The 19,850-nt window shown below is 40.5% G+C and overlaps 1 protein-coding gene across 1 annotated transcript in view; it reads right to left on the bottom strand.

Annotated features, from left to right (window-relative positions):
* The window catches only part of itfg1 (integrin alpha FG-GAP repeat containing 1), a 215,720-nt gene that overhangs the window by 80,034 nt on the left and 115,836 nt on the right, over positions 1–19,850 (bottom strand). Inside the window, exon 11 of the mRNA XM_085991513.1 lies at positions 2,584–2,734. Coding sequence (XP_085847639.1) covers positions 2,584–2,734 — 151 coding nt within the window. The remainder of the gene's footprint in view (positions 1–2,583; positions 2,735–19,850) is intronic.

Here is a 19,850-nt window from a genome sequence, read left to right as displayed (position 1 = left end):
GCTTGAAGAGGCAAAATTCAAAACCAATCTGCAGAAACATCATTTCGGTAAGCGAGTGGCCAATCGACACAACAGACTCCCCTAGGGTGGTGCAAATTAGATAGAGTTATTTTAGAAAACAACATTTTGGGATACAGTATGAGTTATTTGAAACATGACATGTGGTAATAGTATGCTTGGAAGGAAAAGGTGACTTTGGACCAATGGTTTCCAAAGCTTTCCACCACTGGGGGTTTCCACCGCTCTCCACCACTGGGGTTTTCCTCGCCTCATGTCTGCACCTGTTGTAGATTAATTGATAGAGATTGATTGCTATGATTAGTCAATAACTCCATTATCATTGTATCATGTGACTACCAGTATGGTAGAAGGCGAACTAGATGGATCCTTGCCTTTTTTGTCTCGAAATTTCTATGTTCCTGAGACATTACCAGAATTCAAAACTTTGTTGATCAAAGCTGCACTGATTTAGCCTATTTGAAGTATTCTTATAATTAAACATGGACATATTTTATGAAATATAAGAGAATACTCCTTGTAATATTTGATGAACTGAAAACAATTTTATGTTTGGTGTAGCAGTCTTCTACTTCACAAGTACTAATACTCCCAAATTTTTCATGGTGAGAAACTTATTGTAAAGAATGAAATAACCAGATAGCTAATAGTTTGGGTTTGATTACTAAACTGAATAATCAAGATTTCATTCATGAAGCAATGCCGGTTTTCATACTCATATTGCCCGGTTACGGCATTAATAAGTTAACTGTAAAAGTCTAATATGAATAAAAAGCACGGCTAATATTATAGTGGTTAAAATTTTTGCTTTATAGATACATGATTATGGGTTGAAGTCCAAGAACCAGCCATGGATGTGACGAGTCTAGTTACTTCTTAGCCCATCCGCAACGCAATCAGTCGAAGTACTGTCAAAATTCAAGGTAGCCTTGTCTCACCAGTCTTCGAGGTCAGAAAGGCTGTGAGGCTGAAAACTCATGAGGGAAACAAATTGTACAAGAAGGATGAAACTTGTAATGATTGACTCAATTATAAAGTGTGATCTATCTGCTATTTTTGTGGCCTTTTGCACTGTAAGTTCAGCTTTAACCTACAGCACTCTTTACAAGTAGAGACTGTCTGCTTAAACGCTGCTCGGAGAGCAAATACTCATCTTTTTTAATGACATTTTATTTTTTGCCCAGGATCCTGATGTCATTGTGTGCTTAAAAGTGGATACCAACTTCTACAACTTACTAATAGTTCACCAAGTTTAGGAGAAATAGCCTTACTCACATGGATGAGAGTTATTGTAACTGTTCCTAATTTTTTTTTTTTTTTTTTTTTTTTTAACAGATACCCAAAACTTGTAATATTACATTTTTAAAAGGTCTCAAATAATAAGGAAAAGTTTTATATCTGAAACATCAACTGTCTTGTGTATTCTGCCTGACATGTTGAGTATCTCCAGTGTTTTCCATGTTTGCCTCAATGATAAATGCGTTTTAAATTTATTCAGACACAACATTTTAAAATTAAGCTGTTAAAAAATTTCTTCTGCAAATTATCTCCCCCTTTTCTCTTCCGTATCAGCTAACTACATACAACTAATCTTCACTGAATATGAAAGTGTGTAAGAACAGGCCAACCCACTGATATTGTTACAGTCATGCCAATGGTCAGCAGCAAATAACACATCTGAATGCCACAGGAAGGGATCTCAGACAATTACCTCTCCTTCCTGAAAATTATCAAGCAGAGGCCAGCCAACAGAGCCCTCCCTGAAGAGGTTCAAGAATGAATGAGACTTGGATCGAAACTTGGGTTTCCAACTTGACAGTTCAATACTTGAGATTAAAAAAATGAACCACTTTCAATTTCAGAACTATTTATGCCTCATATTAAGAAGCTGCTCCTACAAGCCCTCCAATTGCACCAAAATAATTTTCTTTAATAAAACTAGACATTACCCCACACTTATGTACATCTATGATTCCATTCAATTGGCTACTATCAATGTTCTAATTTTAGATGAACATTGACAGATCAGTTTAAAATTAAAATGAAGAGGGCACAAAATTAAGTAGTTTTCTAATTTGACCAACATTGGAAAAAAATCTCTTCTCCAACCTCCTCCCCTGTCATTGTCTATCATTTTTCCTCCTGAAAGCAGTATTACAGCATTCCATCACATGGTGTAAATAACCTCAGAGCAGGCAATTCAAACATAAAAGGGCATCAAAGCCAAAACCAATCCTGTCCTCATCCAAGTCCATACATCTGTACTTTCTAGCAAGGGTCAATGGATAGAAATCTGTTCTGGGAACCATGGCTGATTTTTTCTCTTCCCAGCCCTGGGTTGTTAATTCCCTTTCATCACCTTGGCTGAGATCTGCAAGATCAGCATATACCAGGGATTGAATCTGAAAACTACTTAGTTTGTAGGAATCATTACCACATTGGGTATATTCACCAACCATTCAGCTATCAGTAAAGTTCCCCAATATGAGCAGTTGTAAAAGGTTGGACACAGAGTTCATATTAATAATGGTCAAAAGATAATTACGAGCACAATGCTGAACTTACATCTTCATAAATGTCAAAGAAGGTTGCCACAACAGCATTCTTGATTTGGTTTAAATCAGACAGCTCCCAAAGGACCCTAAACATTCGACCCACAGTCCTGCAGCTTGCATCATTGCACGGAACATTTTCCAGTAGAAAAGCTTGCTTGTTGCTGCAAAAAGAGAGAGTGCGATCTTTAAACAATTCTGTTTAAAACAAAGTGCAAATTGATAATTGATTTTAGGCATACTGGGGGTAATTTAACTTTTGGCGATAGTGTACAATGGGCGATACTGCTTCGGCCGCCTGTTACACACCCCGCCTGATTTTCCTTTCCATTGAAATTAATGGAAAGAAAAATCGGGCGAGGTGTATAATGGGAAGCCAATCTGATAGCGTCTGTTTTACACTGTCGTCAGAAATTAAAATGACTTCCACTAATATTATACAAATTGTACTCGTGAATTTGGTTCGTATCTGTATCATTTGAATTACATAATGTCAGCATCAAGCAGTTAGGGGTTAGCTCCCTCTACACTGCTGAATCACAGAAGAGGACTAGTTACTGCACAAGTGTGACATTTTCTTCATTCCCACATCAGCCATCCTGTGCGCTCTCTCAGTGACATTGCTAGCTTTGCTGAATTAGAGGTAGTTTTCGGTCATAGGTTCATGCCTACCAGGACCTAATTTTAGACTGCTGAAACTGTTTCATACACAACCTAGGCAACATCAAAAGCCTTCACTTCATTAGTCTGGGTTGGATTTGAATTCAGGTCCCAGAGGTGAAAGGTCAGCTCCCAAGATTACATGGTTAATAAATAATGTACTAGGGTTCATGTACAAAACAAAAAAAAAAAAAAATATTTTGCAATCTTCCTGCAGCTCACACTCCATGGGTAATATTTTGTAGGTAAATCTAAAATAGCCTGTTTGTTAAAACTGTCTCGGGCCAAAAAACATAAAAACTGTCTAGGGCTGGCTGTAAAGCTTGATGGATCAGCAATACACATCAAAACAAGACAGTTTCTTTCTAGATTGTTATTAGTGCTGTCGAATACCATTTTGAAAATCGGTATGAAACAGCAGGAGGTGAAAGCAGCACTCTCCTTTCAAATATTTTTGGATAGTCTGGAGGCAACTTTGTCCATCTATCATATTTTCAACCATCAACTTTTTCTTTACATCACTGACAAATCACCAACATTTTTCAAAGAAAAAACAATTAACATTCCAGGGAACCAGACTGAAAGCTGCAGTATCATTTTATACATGCAACCTTGTTTACAACCTACTACACTATTTCAAACAGATAACAACCCATCTGTTCCTAATCACTGAAGCTTTCAAAATGCAAATGCATTCCATGTGAAGGATTACAGATTACTTATTACTTCCTTGCAGATAAACCATTTATCCAAAGAGAAATGTTCCAAAATCTGTAATTTCCTGAAAATCTAAGTTGATATTACAGCCCTCCTGACCTTTCCATTTATTTCTTGTCAGGAGCCATCACTTTGCATCATGATGAAGCTGAGCAAAAAAATCTCATCACAGATGAGCAGATCACTAGGAGGGGGTCCTAACCTTTTAATTGCTTCTAAAACACATTTTGGAGGGACTAACTATAATCACACACCATCTGGCTTTTTCAATTCTGTCAGTGACAACTCCAAGGTACAGAATGATGTCACACAGTATGCCTAATAATTAAAGTGTCTGGGCTATAATTACAAACACTGTTATTAACCCTTCATAGACTCTTGATGTTCACATAGCAAGTTTAGAACTTGTACTGCATGCAACAATCTAGTCAGCAAAATTTCAATATTTTTAACAGAATATATATTAAACCCAAAAATATAAATTACTTAAAATGAATGGAATTAACATAGATTTCTAAAGCTATTACATAATATACACAGCATTTACATGAAAAAATTGTTTCAACTTCCACTGCACTTCACACACTAGCGTTTTGCTAAAATTGGAAGCATTTGACCTGCTCCCAGGCCTCTGCCTGCCACTCTGCAACATGCTGAAAGCATGGCAATTCACTCATTTTCTTTTCCTTACTGAAGTTTGCCTGGAATTTACTATTGTGCCTCCCTGACAGCATCACTGAAAGCGAGACCATGACAAGTTCAGAACAGAAGAGAAATTTCTTCTCTCAGGAGGGTCGTAAATCTGTGGAATTCTCTGCCCCAGAGAGCTGTGGAGGCTGGGTCACTGAATATATTTAAGGTGGAGATAGACATATTTTTGAACAATAAGGGAGTGATTGGGGAGCGGGCAGGGAAATGGAGCTGAGCCCAAGATCAGATCAGCCATGATCTCATTAAATGGCGGAGCAGGCTCGAGGGGCCAAATGGCCTACTCCTGCTCCAATTTCTTATGTTATGAGAATGCAAATTGAGGCTCTATTTCAGATTTTAGCAGCTTCGTTTGAAAAAAGCCACAAAACAAAAATGGAACACTATAATTTTAGTGAGACATTTTCTTCTGAATTTTTACACAAAGATGAATGAGGGATGATATTCAGTACATGTGTATGAAAGGTTCATGCACTATGTAACATGTACAACTACATTTCGTTATAATTTACAACATTAGCTCATGCAGCCTAAATGACAATGTGCCTCTTTTCCAGCTCTCAGATCTAAGCAAAGCTTTCATTGATGAGATCTGCTCAAAAAAAGAATCCTACTTGTCCTCTACCTGTAATCCTAAGGGGAATGTAGGAAAGAAAAGATGGACACAGCCCTTTTTGGCTCAGTATCTGCATCCCTCATATCTGAGTGCCTGGGGATAATTTTTCTACATTAAAGATGATATGTATAGATATACACACACAAGCTGTTATGCCAAAGATATCACACTGGAAGCAATATTTGAAAAGAAATAACTAAACTTCTTTGTGGTGGGGGAAACAAGTAGTGCCTGTTCAGGATCATGTTGTCTCCAAGGTAACAGGCTGGTTTTAAAAGATTAGAATTACATAAAAGTAACAACACTGATAACCAGTCTATGTTGCTGTTTATCCTCCACATGAGTCGCCCTAATCCCATGTACCCGTCCTGGTCCCATATCCCTTTATCTTCCTTTCCTTCAACCATTTATCTAACTATTCTTAAATTCAATCACTAACTTGGGTAGTGTATGCCATAGCCTCACAAATCTGTGTAAAAGGTTTCTCCTGCTCTTTGCCCTAATTTTCTTATATTTAATTTTATATCTATGTCTTCTCATTCTAGACCCTTCAATCACTGGGAACTGTCTGCATCACCATCCCTTCCTCATTCTAAGTATATTTATTACTTTAAAAAAAAAAAATGCATCACCTCATAATTCCATCTGCTACATTTTTGCCCATTCCACTTTCTTATCAATATCCCTTGGACATTCCTTTGGTCCTCAGAATTATTTACTCTCCCTCCTATTTTTGTATCGTCTGCAAATTTTGACACTACTCTTTTTAGCCCTATATCTAAATCATTGATGTACGCAGTGAACAGAATTGGTCCCAGACAGAACACTGTAGAGCATCGCTAACCATTTCCAACCACTCTGGAAAAACTCTGCTTCCTTCATTATAACCAGTTTTTAAATCCAATTTGTTACCCTTACCCGAATTCCATACTCCTTAACCTTCTCCAGCAGTCTCCTGCGTGGTACCCCGTCAAAGACTTTCTGAAAGCCCATGCACATCACATCCCCTCCAATTCCCCCCCTCCACCACCGCTGTTATCTCCTCCAAGAAATTAGACAATATTCCATGGCAGACTCATTGGGGAGAATTTTAACCCACAGAAATGGATGGGATTTGGTTGGGTGGGAAATGGATTACATAGGATTACGTGGGATATGCGGCACAGAAACAGGCCATTCGGCCCAACCAGTCCATGCCGGCGTTTATGCTCCGTTCAAGCCTCCTCCAGTCTTTCCTCATCTAACTCCGTCAACATAACCCTCTATTCCTTTCTCCCTCATATGCTTATCTAGCCTCCCCTTAAATGCATCTATACTATTCGCTTCACCCACTCCCTGTGGTAGCGAGTTCCATATTCTCACACTCTCTGGGTAAAGAAGTTTCTTCTGAATTTCCTATTTGATTTCTTGGTGACAATCTTATATTGATAGCCTCTAGATATGCTCTTCCCCACAAGTGGAAATACTCTCTGTCTCTTCTCTATCAAAACCTTTCATCATTTTTAAAGAGCTCAATTAGGTCACCGCTCAGCCTTCTTTCTTCAAGCGAAGAGAGACCCAGCCTGTTCATCCTTTCCTGATATGTATAACCTGGCATTTCTGGTATCATCCTTGTAAATCTTCTCTGCACCCTATCCAGTGCCTCTAGATCCTTTTTATAATACAGCGACCAGAATTGTACGCAGTACTCCAAGTGTGGTCTAATCAAGGTTCGATATAAGTTTAGCATAACTTCCCTACTTTTCTATTCTATCCCTCTAGAAATAAATCCCAGTGTCTGGTTTGCTTTTTTATGGCCTTGTTAACCAGTATCGCTACTTTTAGTGATTTGTGTATTTGTACTCCGAGATCCCTTTGCTCCTCTACCCCACCCAGACTCGCACCCTGTGTTTCCCATTGCTGTTCCGCATCATCGTTTACCAATATTGTTGTCCATTTTATTTTCCCAGGTTCTATTCTCAGCCCCAAAAAATCAGCTACTCTCCAATCTATTACCCTGGTCTTTGTCATATTTATGTCCTTCTCAATTATTATTTTAAAGCAGATTATATTATGGTCATTATTGTCTAGATGTTCCCCTACTTTTACTTCTCTTATCTGCTCTGGTTCATTCCCCACTACTAGATCCAATAGCGAATTCTCCCTTGTTGGGCTTTTTACAAATTGGGTTAGAAAGGTGTCCTGTACACATTGTAGGAACTCCATTCCCTTATCCCCTTTACTTACTTCTTCTGTCCAATTAATATCAGGGTAGTTGAAATCCCGCATGATTATTATTCTATTTTTTTACTAATTTCCCTAATTTGTTTGCATATTTCTTCCTCCACCTCCCTTCCACTATTAGGTAGTTTGTAGACTACCCCTATTAGTGTGATTGAGCCTTTATTATCTTTAATTTCTATCCACATGGATTCTATTTCTACCTTGCTGATAGCTGTATCACTTTTTTCTACAGACATTCTGTTATCCCTAATAAGTACAGCTACTCCACCTCCCTTTTTTCCCTCTCTATCTTTTCTAAATATGTTATACCCTGCAATGTTTAATTCTAAGTCCTGATTTTTCTGTAGCCATCTCTCAGTAATCCCTACTATGTCTGGTTCCTTGCAACGCATGATTACCTCCAGCTCCCCTGTTTTATTACGTGCATTGCTGTACAGACAGTTTAACTCATTTTTAATAGCAGATCCTTTCACTTTATTTTTAACCATCTTTTTACACTCCTGTTCTATAACTCCATCTTTTCCCTGGCCATCAATATCCTCCTTTACTTTACTCTTTCCTATGCTCTCCTTTATTGTTTTGTTTATATTTAGGCTGGTTTCATTTCTTGTAGATCCCTCCCCTCATCTTACTAATTTAAAGCCTTTGCCACCTCCCTATTTACCCTTTCTGCTAAGATGCGGGTCCATCCCGGTTCAGATGGAGTCTGTCCCATCAGTACAGCTCCTTCCTGTCCCAGTACTGGTGCCAGTGTCCCATGAAAAGGAATCCCTCTTTCCCACACCAGCCATTTAGCCACATGTTAATTCGCCTGCTCTGACTGCTTCTATGACAATTTGCTTGTGGCTCGGGCAATAATCCAGAGATTATTACCCTCGAGGTCCTGCTTTTTAATTTAGCTCCTAACTCCTGATAGTTGGTAACAGGGAGGAGGTCCTGCTGAAGGACTATGTCACTTGTTCTGACATGGACAACAACAACAGGATTTACCCCCTCCCTTCCCAAATTCCTCTTCAGCCGCCTCGAGATATCCCTTACCCCGGCACTGGGTAGGCAACACACCATTCGGGATTCTCGTTCTTGGCTGCAGAGGACGCCATCTATCCCCCTAATTATAGAATCTCCTATCACTACCACATTTATATTCTGCTCTCTCCCACCCCCCCAGCCTCCTTGGACAGCCTTCTGAGCCACGGTGCCTTGGTCTGCACTGTGGCTGTCCTCCCTGCAGTCTTTCTCCTTGTCCTCACAGGTAGCGAGTACATCGTACCCATTGGACAGGACCAGTGTCTGCGGGGCTTCCTTCTCAACCTCTCCTAAGTCCCCACTACCCATCTCCCCAGCAGTCACTCCTTCCCCTTCCTGAACAAACCCGAACCCAATCAGCCCCGAACCTGCTAACTTCTGGTTCTAACAGAGACGGGACGGGACGGGGGGGTGGGGGGGGAAGGGGGCGGACGACCAAGGAGGCGGGTGGCTCATTTAAATATTCTAATGAAACTGCGTACCTCAGATGTTTTCGCTGCTCCAGCTTTAACACTGGCCGGCTGGGTTTCCCGGGCCTCGGGAAACTCGGCTGCTAAAGGGAGGCGAGGACTGCTGCATTGAACAGCTAAGTGCCTTTCCAGCACTGCTTGTGGGCCAAGAGGAGCAGGAGTGCTTCTCCCCAGCTCCCCCAAGTAAACATGCAAACCTCCCCAGCTTTCGGACCCCGTCCCCTGCACCTCCCCCCCCCCCCCCACCCCACCGCCAAGTGATCTGATGCCCTCCCTATGTCCTCTACGTGCACCCTGCAATCTTTTTCCCTCATGAATGTCCACCCCGCCGCCCCCGTTTTTCATCCCTCCTCCCCGGGTTCAAAAAAGCTGCTAATTGAAGAATGGCACTGATTATAAATCTATGACATGTGAAAAGAAGCAGTTACACAGGTTGTAAGTTATAGGTATATGAGACATTCCTTTTTTCTCACGGGGACTGGAATACAAAGGCAAAGAATTTATGCTTCAGTTTTACAGAGCCTTGGTCAGACCCCATCTAGAGTACTGCGTTCAGATCTGGGCACTGCACCACACCGCAGGAAGGATATATTGGCCTTGGAGAAAGTGCAGCGCAGATTTACCAGAATGATACCAGGGGTTAAAGGGCTATATTATGAAGACAGGTTGCATAAACTTGGCTTGATTTCACTTGAGAATAGAAGATTGAGGAGTGATCTAATCGAGGTGTTTAAAATGATAGAAGGATTCGATAGTGTAGATAAAGAATATCTATTTCTTCTGATGGGGGAATCCAGAACAAGTGGGCAAAATTTTAAAATTAAAGCCAGGTAATTGAAGAGTGAAATCAGGAAGCACTTCTTCACACAAAGGGTAGTAGAAATCTGGAATTCTCACCCACAAAAGGCTGTGCATGCTGGGTCAATTGAAGCTTTTAACACGGAGATGAATAGATTATTAGGTAAGGGTACCAAGGGATATAGGTCAAAAGCAGGTAAATGAGGTTGAAGTACAGATCAGTCCTGATCTAACTAAATGGCAGAACAGGCTCGAGGGGCTGAATGGGCTACTCCTGTTCCTATGAAGAAAAACAAAATACAAGTACATAAAAGCCTGAAGGAAAATAAAAATGAAGGCAACATTTATTTTTTTTTGATGGGTTGGGTGGAGGGGAGGTTTACGGGCATGGTCTCCAGAAAATTTTGATTTATTTGATGCATTTTATGGTAATTTGTAAACTACAATGAACATAGGAACACTTTTTCATCTAAAATGGGACATTTACAGAACTTCATTGAAATTTACTCTATTTGCCATTTGGGAAGTTTTCTTTATTTTTTTAAAAAACTTCTTTCTCCCAATAATGGCCAATAATTTATCACTGGTGGAAATTTTTAAAAATTCATTTACTTAAAAAAAAAAGTCTTCTAGGAAATAGGGGATTTGAACTTGATCTTGTTGACCATGACATCATTGAGTCATTTGAGGAAGTAACAGAGAGGATTGATGAGGGAAGTGCAGTTGATGTTGTGTTTATGGACTTTCAAAAGGCGTTTGATAAAGTACTACATAATAAACTTGTTAGCAAAATTGAAGCCCATGGGAGTAAAGGAGCAGTGCCTGCATGGATACGAAATTGGCTAAGGGACAGAATGCCGAGAACTGTGGTGGACGGTTGTTTTTCAGACTAGAAGGAATTTACAGTGATGTCCCGCAGGGGTCGATACTAGGACCACTGCTCTTTTTGATATATATTAATAACCTGGACTTGGGTATACAGGGCATAATGTTGAGGTTTTCAGATGACATGAAACTCGGAAATGTAGTGTGGAGGATAGTAATAGACATCAGGTGGACATAGCCTGGTGAAACTGGCAGACCCATGGCAGATGAAATTTAACAGAAGTGTGCAGTGATTTATTTTGGTAGGAAGAATGAGGAGATGCAATATGAACTAAATTATACAATTTTAAAGGCGGTGCAGGAACAAATCTTTGAACGTGGCAGGACAAGTTGAGAAGGCTGTTAAGAAGGCATACAGGATCCTTGACTTTATAAACAGAGGCAAAGCATACAAAAGCAAGGAAGTTATGCTAAACCTTTAGAAAACACTGGTTAGGCCCCAGCTGGAGTATGTGGCCAATTTCGGGCACTACACTTTAGGAAGGATATCAAGGCCTTGGAGAGGGTGCAGAGATTTACTAGAATGCCATCAGGGATGCGGGACTTCAGTTATATGGCGAGACTAGAGAAGCTGGGATTGTTCTCCTTACAGCAGAGAAGGTTAAGGGGAGATTTAATAGAGCTGTTCAAAATAATGAAGGGTTTTGATAGAGTAAATAAGGAGAAACTGTTTCCAGTGACAGAAGGGTCAATAACCAGAGGACACAGATTTAAAGTACAGTAATTGGTAAAAGAACCAGAGGAAATATTTTTATATTGTTCTGATCTGGAATGCCCTGCCTGAAAGGGTGATGGAAGCAGATGCACTAGTAACTTTCAAAAGGGAATTGGATAAATACTTGAAGGGGAAAAACTTGCAGGGCTATGGGGAAGAGCAGGGAAGTGGGACTAATTGGACAGCTCCTTCAAAGAGCCGGCACAGGCACGATGGGCCGAATGCCCCCTTCTATGCTGTATCATTCTATGATTCTGGTCAGGGCTGTAGATAGCAAATTTAGAATTGGGCACAGTTCCTCCAAATGTGCCTCCCTCCAAAATGAGCCAAATTTTAATGCATTTCTGGGCACACTCCCCTGGAAAGGAATTACATTTTACATTTAAAAATGTTGCATTCTAGTGAATTTTCAACACTGATATTTCACAGTTGATAGATTTTTAATCTATAAAAAAAAAGACATTATTGAAAATTAGGTTTTCAACAGACCAGCATTACTTCCCCAAAAGATACTTCAAAAAATACATTCCAATACAACCCTACACCACCTCAGTTCACAGGGACATTGTACCTTCTTCAATTCCCTATCCTTTTCACAAGAGACTCTCCCTTTGTCCTCCTTCAACCCACCCAGTTTATGCTGCATTATTCTTCCCTCTCAATTCCAACAGATTACTCTCCATCTCCTCCAACATCCTTCCCTCCAGTTCATGCAGGCACTCCTTTTGTGCTCCCCACTCAATTCAACCTGGCACATTTCTCCCCTCCAACTCAGTTCAAGCTTGTACTCTTCTTCCACCCCTGTTCAGGCTGGCACTGTTCTTTCTTACACCCTCTCAGTTAATGCTGGTACTCATCTTCCTCATGCATCTCAAAGAATCGCTTCTAGCTTCTCCCTTGCCTTCTCCTCCTCCTCCACCTAAACACTGCTCTTGGCTTTTTTCCTTCCAAAACACCACTTCTGTCTTCTCCCACTTACCCAAAACACAGGTCCCAGCTTCTACCTTCACAAATCACCACTCCTGGTTTCTCCACATTCTTCCCTAAAATTGCTGCTAACAGTTTTTCCCACCATGCTCCCTCAAATCCATTCCTACCCCGTTCTGCTGCCATGATTCCACCGCTGTATACCTTGGGTGGGAATTCCAGTTTCCCCAAGAATTCTTGCCTACAATATGGAGTGGCTGAAACCACTTAAAATAACAGCAGGATAAAAAAGCAGTTTTGAGGAGAAAGAGGCCCAGTGTGCAATGATTTCCATCTGCAAATGTGGACACCCATCCTGGGACCCCAAAACATGGACCCATGGTGTTAAATGCAGACGGTAGGCATGTGTTTGTAGCTGTTGGTTGATGATGGGGTTCAGCTCAGTATAATGGTTCCATGATTGAATAACAAGTCAACACTCACAATCCGGGCTCACATCTTAAGAATAGCTACTTGGTTGAGATAAGAGTGGGTCACTGTCCTAGAATGAGTCACTTACACCAGAAGAGGCAGGGTAGGTAGGGGGGGGGGGGGGGGCGGGGGGATTAGAATGAAGATAACCAAACTATTGTAACTTTGATCCACCACCAATTGAACATTTATCTCAATGCAGAAGTTTTACACCTAAATCTGGAATAATGTAACCTGTCCATCTTTAAACAATATTTTCCATGCAGCCAAACAATTAATTTGTTTGCATGCAATATTTGATTGGAAGAAGCTCAAGTGAGCAGATGTGATTACGTATTAAAAGTCTGATGAAATTCTTTTTAAAACCAGGAGTTTTAATGCTCAAGTACTGGTTCCTAAATCACTGAGGTTAGCTTTATCATTATTATTGATGTATGCACTCTTCAATCACTGTTACTAGCAGATTACCAGCCAAAGAAGTAGCAGTCCTTACTCTTCTGATTGAATTTTCCTTAATATACAACAATCAGCAAGCGAATAAATTCCACAGAAGCAGTTTTCCAGCAACACTGATCATGTGACTTCACATCATGAAATATCTCATCAACGAATTTTAACTAACTAAAGACAAATTGTAGCATTCTTGCTAATTTAAACAACATTACAGCAAAGAGCTGATTGGTCCACTTTTCTCTTTTTACTAAAATACAAACTAAGCGTAATTATTTAATATGGAGTAATTGTATCACAGAACAAAAACCTAAAGCTGAATTTGTTACTTAGCCTAGACAAAGAGGGAGATGAAAGTTGGCTAGAAAAGCTAGTATGTAGAGAACTTCACACAAAATAAGGATTACTCAACCTCTGGTGAGTAATCAACCTTTCTGCTTCCCTCGCTCTCCCCCTCATGCCATGAATCATTCTCACAAATCATATCAGGCAGGGGAGGGCCTGTCTGCATAGGGGTAACAGCAAAAGCTGGAACCCCTCTGCCAAACTGCACATCTGTGCTTTCAGTTCGGTACAATCAGCAATTGTTGTGTGATTAACCCATGTTAATTTTTAAATATGTTTAAAGGCAGCCTGTCTAAATGTAAAAACATGTCATGGCTGTAGCTAGGTTCAATAGAAATTTAGGAACAAATATTGGCAAAAAAACTATGGCAAAATTGTATCACCACTCTCGACAATAATGCCTATAATCCTAAACTTCTATTAAAAATAACACTAAAGCAGGTAATAATGCAGAAACCTAGAAACTTTTAAAATTAAAAATCAACACTTTTCTGAGGTATTACATTTAAGCGCTTTCTGTTGTTTTACTCTTGATTTAGTGTCGGAAAACTCATGTTTTTCATTTGGTGCATAGGAGTGACAGGTTATTGGAATCACAAGGCTGTAGCACCAATTGGGACTGTGAAAATGATTGACAGATTTGCCAGCATTTTATGTTTTGATTTGTGTAGATTGTTTTTTCATTTATTTATTGGTGCCAGCTGGACTGAATCATTTTCAGTGTGTTGGTGACTATTTTAAAATTCCCATTTGTGATTCCTAAGTCCAAATGGTAAGTCATAGTTCTTTGCTCTTTTAAATCCAGAATGAAAGTAGGCAAATCCTGTGAAAACAAAAATATTTTTTCACAGAACTTGCATCAAAAACAATGTGCCCATTGGGAACTAACAGTGAATAAACTCCAATGACCTGATAATGCTTAGTGAAGGGATTCCCCATTGACTTTTCCCTGCAGGACACAGAATTACCAGTTTCTTGAAACTTTGTTCTGCCTGCATAGAAGCAGAGTGGCTTGTGCACATCCAAATGATCAAATCTATATTGCATGTCAGATCTTTGTGGGACAAGGCAAAGGATGGAATGTAAGTTTAGTATGTACCAGTTTTAATCACACTTAAATGGTGCTCAATCCTTTTTGACAGCACAGGTTAGGGACAGTTTGAGATTGAAGCTTGGAATCTGCCACAACTTCGAGCAGAGGTGACAGTTACAAGGACGGTTATTAGGTTCTAACTTTATCACAAGAGGTCATGGTTCAAAAGGGAGACTAATAACAGTTTATGGAAGATTAAATCACCGATACTAGATGAGAAACTTCTAGAATAACATACTTCCTAGTTATCATCTAGATTGCAGTTATCTATAGCGGCAATTCCTAAACACGTAGGCAGTCCCATTAAACAGTTAGATGTAGGATGGATGGATGGAGCAGGGTGTCTGAAAATTTTCACCCTGAGCAGTGCGTCTTCAATATATGGAAGGGTTTGAGGCTCTGTTGTAGGAGGGGGAAAATATCCAAGAGCTAATGTCTTCATGGTTGCCGATGGACTATCGGTGTGTAATTCCTCTCAACCTCAGAGCACTGGGGAAAGTTGCAGGAAATCTTCCACACAATTGACCTTTAAGGTCTATAACCTGTGACATTTGTACTTAAAGAAGGAATGTACCCATCCTGTGCCCTGCAAAAGAGTGGGCTCCTAGACTCCATTGCTGTAAGTTGTGATACATTCCTTTGGAACTAACATCTGTGAGAAGGTAGCATACTCCTGCTCAAGAGTTCAAGCCTTTCACTTTCTGCTAATACTGGGGATACTCTGTACAGCCCTCATGAAGGTCAACAAATCTGGTCCTCTACTTACTTCTTAATTAATTTCACCACAATGATATTGCTGTTTGTATGAGGACTGAATGGACTTTGCTTCAGGCAATAGAAGCTCTGCAAAAACAACTAAACAGTTCTCAGCTACAATCAGTTGACATGCTGCTCGGATTCCTGGGGAGAACATGCCTTTGCTTCAATCTGTTTCCTATTCTATCAAGGAAGCATCTGTGATTTGTGATAGAGACAGCAGTAATTGTTGTAGCTCAGTACCTTGCAAGATGCTGTGCCCATGAATTCATCAGATACATTAAACAATGAAGTTTATTTTACTAAACAACATCATAGAAAGCACTAGATAGAAGCAGCTACATATTTTTAGTATATCTTGCATTATTGAACTGTAATATTGAACAACTTGACTTGCATAAAACAGAACACTCAAACCCATTTCAATTTCTATTTATCGCCATTGTGACTAAACCCTATTAAAGGAAAAGTGAAAGGTTAATTAAAACGAAGACTTATGCCATGAAGTACATTGTTGCTATTAATTACAATATAAGGTTGGGAATTACACTAGTCTCAAACTTCAGGGCAGTTTTCAAAAAGATTTGATAAAGTCAGAAAGTGACCTCTTCAACTACTAGATACAACCTTGCATCTATCCTGCAAATCAAATATTTGGCTAAAAATGCATCAAGTTATTCTGAACAATGGGCCATAAAAAAGGGCAGACATGCATCAGAAACATTACTTTTTTTTTTTGGGGGGGGGGGGGGGGGAAGAAATGTTGCATCACCTATCATATCTCTCTGAAATGTAGCCAAGTCTCCATCTACATGAGGTGGGGGAAAACCACCGAAGAAACGCGTGTCAAATAGGAGCATCTTGGTCAGGTATTCTTTTCCATCCTCATTAGTGTACTATTCATTCTGAATCACAACTCAGTTCAATGACATAAGGTACCAGGGAGACTAAGTAGGAGTCATTCCTAGTTCTACCGATGTCACTGGTTCCTATGGGACCACATCACCAGGATTCTACCCCTCCTGCTCCAAGTTCTTCTCCAGCCGCAAGGAGATGTCCTTAACCCTGGCACTGAGCAGGCAACATAGCCTTCAGGATAACAACAGAAAATGCTGGAAATACTCAGCAGGCCAGGCAGCATCCGTGGAGAGAGAAACAGGGTTAACGTTTCAGGTCTGGGACCCTTCATCAGAACTGGAAAAAGCTGGAAATGTAACCGATATTAAGCAGGTGCAGAGAAGGGGGGGGGGGGGGGAAGGGGTTTAGGAGGGGAGGAAGGAATTGAAAGAACATGCTGTGAAAATGTTGCAAATGGGAATGGCAAAATCATACTGCATGAAAAATGGGGGCAGGGATTATTATCTGAAATTGTTGAACTCCATGTCGAGTCCGGAAGGCTGTAAAGTGCCCAATCGAAAGATGAGGTGCTGTTCCTCAAGCTTACGTTGAGCTTCATTAGAACAATGTAATAGGCCGAGGACAGAGAGATCAGAGTGGGAGTGAAGTGGAGAATTAAAGTGACAGGCGACCGGAAGCTCAGGGTCACCCTTACGGACTGAACGGAGGTGTTCCGCAAAGCGGTCGCCCAATCTGCGTTTGGTCTCCCCAATATAGAGGAGACCGCATCGTGAGCAGCGAATACAGTATATTAAATTGCAAGAAGTACAAATAAATCGCTGTTTCACCTGGAAGGGGTGTTTGGGGCCCCAGACAGTGGGAAGGGAGGAGGTAAAAGGGCATGTGTTGCATCTACTGCGCTTGCACGGGAAGGTGCCAGGTGAAGGAGAAGGGCTGTTGGGGGTGATTGAGGAGTGGACCAGGGTGTCGCGGAGGGAGCGGTCCCTTCGGAATGCTGAAAGGGGAGGTGAGGGGAAGATGTGTTAGCCTTCAGGATTCTTGATCGCGGCTGCAGAGAACAGTATTTATCCCCGACTATACTATCCCCTACAACTACCACATTCTTTTTCACTCCCCCTACTTGAATGGTCTTCTGTACCACAGTGTCATGGTCAATTTGCCCATTCTCCCTGCAGTCTTTGTTCTGGTCTACACCGGTAGCGAGTACCTCGTACCTGTTGGACAATGGCAAAGGCTGAGGCTCCTCCACCACTGCATCTGCAGTCCCCTTACCTGCCTGAGTCGCAGTGACATCTTGCTGTCCCTGACCACTACCCAAATCTAAACTACTACCTAACCGAAGGGGTGTGACTGGCTCCTGGGTCAAAATGTCCAGTTAACACTCTCCCTCCCTGATGCATCGCAATGTCTGCACCTCTGACTCCAGCTCAACAACTCTGAGCCAAAGTTTGAGTTGCAGACACTTACTGCAGATGTGATTGCCTGGGATCACGCTGCTCTCCACAAACGGCCACCTGCTGGCAATATATAATACTACAGCTACAGTATAGAGCAAAGGTGGTCAAGCTTTTTATCTTTGTGGTTCACAAAGCATGTCTATGTTCCCATTAATTTGTATATATGTCAAGTTGCTCATACTACCAGATCTTGGTATTTGGATTTAGGATTTTTCCACCAATATGGTAACAGCAGTAATAACAGCCCTTTCTTAGCTTCCAGGACCACAACATTAAAACAGGGTCAAACCAGCAAGTAAATGTAAGTGCAAATGCAAATAGGACTGAAACGTTAACTTTGATTCTCTCTTCATAGATGCTGCCTGACCTGTTGAGTGTTTCCAGCATTTTCTGTTTTTATTGCAAATCGAACTTATTTGCCTATGCTTCGAGGACCAGATTGAGCTCTCAGGCTGCATGTGGCCTATGGGCCAAGTATGGACAACCCTAGTATACAGTATTTAACTGATCCAAGTCATTAGGATCCATATTTTTGTCTTTGTAGTCCAAATGCACATCATAGAGCCTTTGGTGTCAACTATGAAATTTAAATGAATGTTCCCATTAATTTGCACATCTCTCAAGTTGCTGATACTAGTAGATCTTGGCTTCTGATTAGGATTTAGAAACATAGAAGATAGGAGCAGGAGTAGGCCATTCGGCCCCTCGAGCCTGCTCCGCCATTCAATGTGATCATGGCTGATCATCCAAATTCAGTACCCGGTCCCTGCTTTCTCCCCATATCCCTTGATCCCTTTAGCCTTAAGAAATATATCCAACTCCTTCTTGAATATATTTAATTAATTGGCCTCTACTGCCTTCTGTGGTAGAGAATTCCACAGGTTCACCACTCTCTGGGTGAAGAAATTCCTCCTCATTTCTGTGTTAAATGGCTTACCCCTTATCCTTAGACTGTGACCCCTGGTTCTGGACTCCCCGACCGTCGGGAACATCCTTCCTGCATCTAGTCTGTCCACTCCTGTCAGAATTTTATAAGTTTCAATGAGATCCCCTCTCATTCTTCTAAACTCCAGCGAGTATAAGCCCAATCGACCCAATCTCTCCTCATACGTCATTCCTGCCATCCCAGGTATCAGCCTGGTGAATCTTCGCTGAACTCCTTCCATGGCAAGAACATCCTTCCTCAGATAAGGCGACCAAAACTGCACACAATACTCAAGGTTTATTCACCAATGAGATGACAGCACCAGAAACAGTTCTTTCCAAACCTCTATGCCCAACAAAATTCAAACAGGACAAACCAGTGAATAAGAAATATAAGCACAAATAGATTTGAATTGCATTGGTTACAAAGGGCATATCACAAGGCTCAGGGCCCAAGGGATATAGGTTGAACATCCCTGGTCTAAGTCTCAAGAAAACAAATCTCATCCAGAATTTGAGATGCTAAAACCTGTACTCACATTACACTTTATTAGAAGTTTTACATAAATTTGTATCACTATCAATATTCCATATTCATTCGAAGTATGGACCATTTACAACAAAGTAGCAATCTATCAAAGCTCAATGGTTATGATCTGCTGGCCAGATTTTGAAATATTATAATAGTTCTGAAAGGAAGACTTTCTCATTGCTTTTTGTAGCAAAATTGTGTTCTTTTAATATATTATTACCATTTTGCTACAAAGAGAAAATCTTCCTTCCCTGTTCTGTACTCAAAGTATTATCTATCACCAATGAAATGTAAAGTGTTAGATTATCATGTTTCACCCATAAAAAATAAATGCATAGAACTGGCTTATAGCCTTGTTAATAACTTGCAATCTGTGGGAAATTTGTATTTCAGCAATAACATTTTGAGCTGTTTTATTTTTATATGAGGATGATTAATTGTAACATTAGGCTTTCATAAAATTACAAACATTAAAAAAAAACACTTGCTAACACAAAATATAAAGCACATTTCTACTGTTTGCAAAAGTCGTTGTTAACCACAATCATAGGAAAAGAAAACAAACAGAAAAAAAACCTGATAGCTGCCACCGGATGACCAAGTCAAGTATCTGGTGGGCTAAGGTAGTGTAATGGTTATCATTATATTG

Source organism: Somniosus microcephalus, chromosome 6 (assembly GCF_052327205.1).
Source record: "Somniosus microcephalus isolate GS21.2 chromosome 6, FLI_Smic_1.0, whole genome shotgun sequence".
NCBI classification, from domain to species: Eukaryota; Metazoa; Chordata; class Chondrichthyes; order Squaliformes; family Somniosidae; genus Somniosus; species Somniosus microcephalus.
Note: the sequence above shows the minus strand (reverse complement) of the source record. Positions and strands in the feature narration are given on the sequence as shown.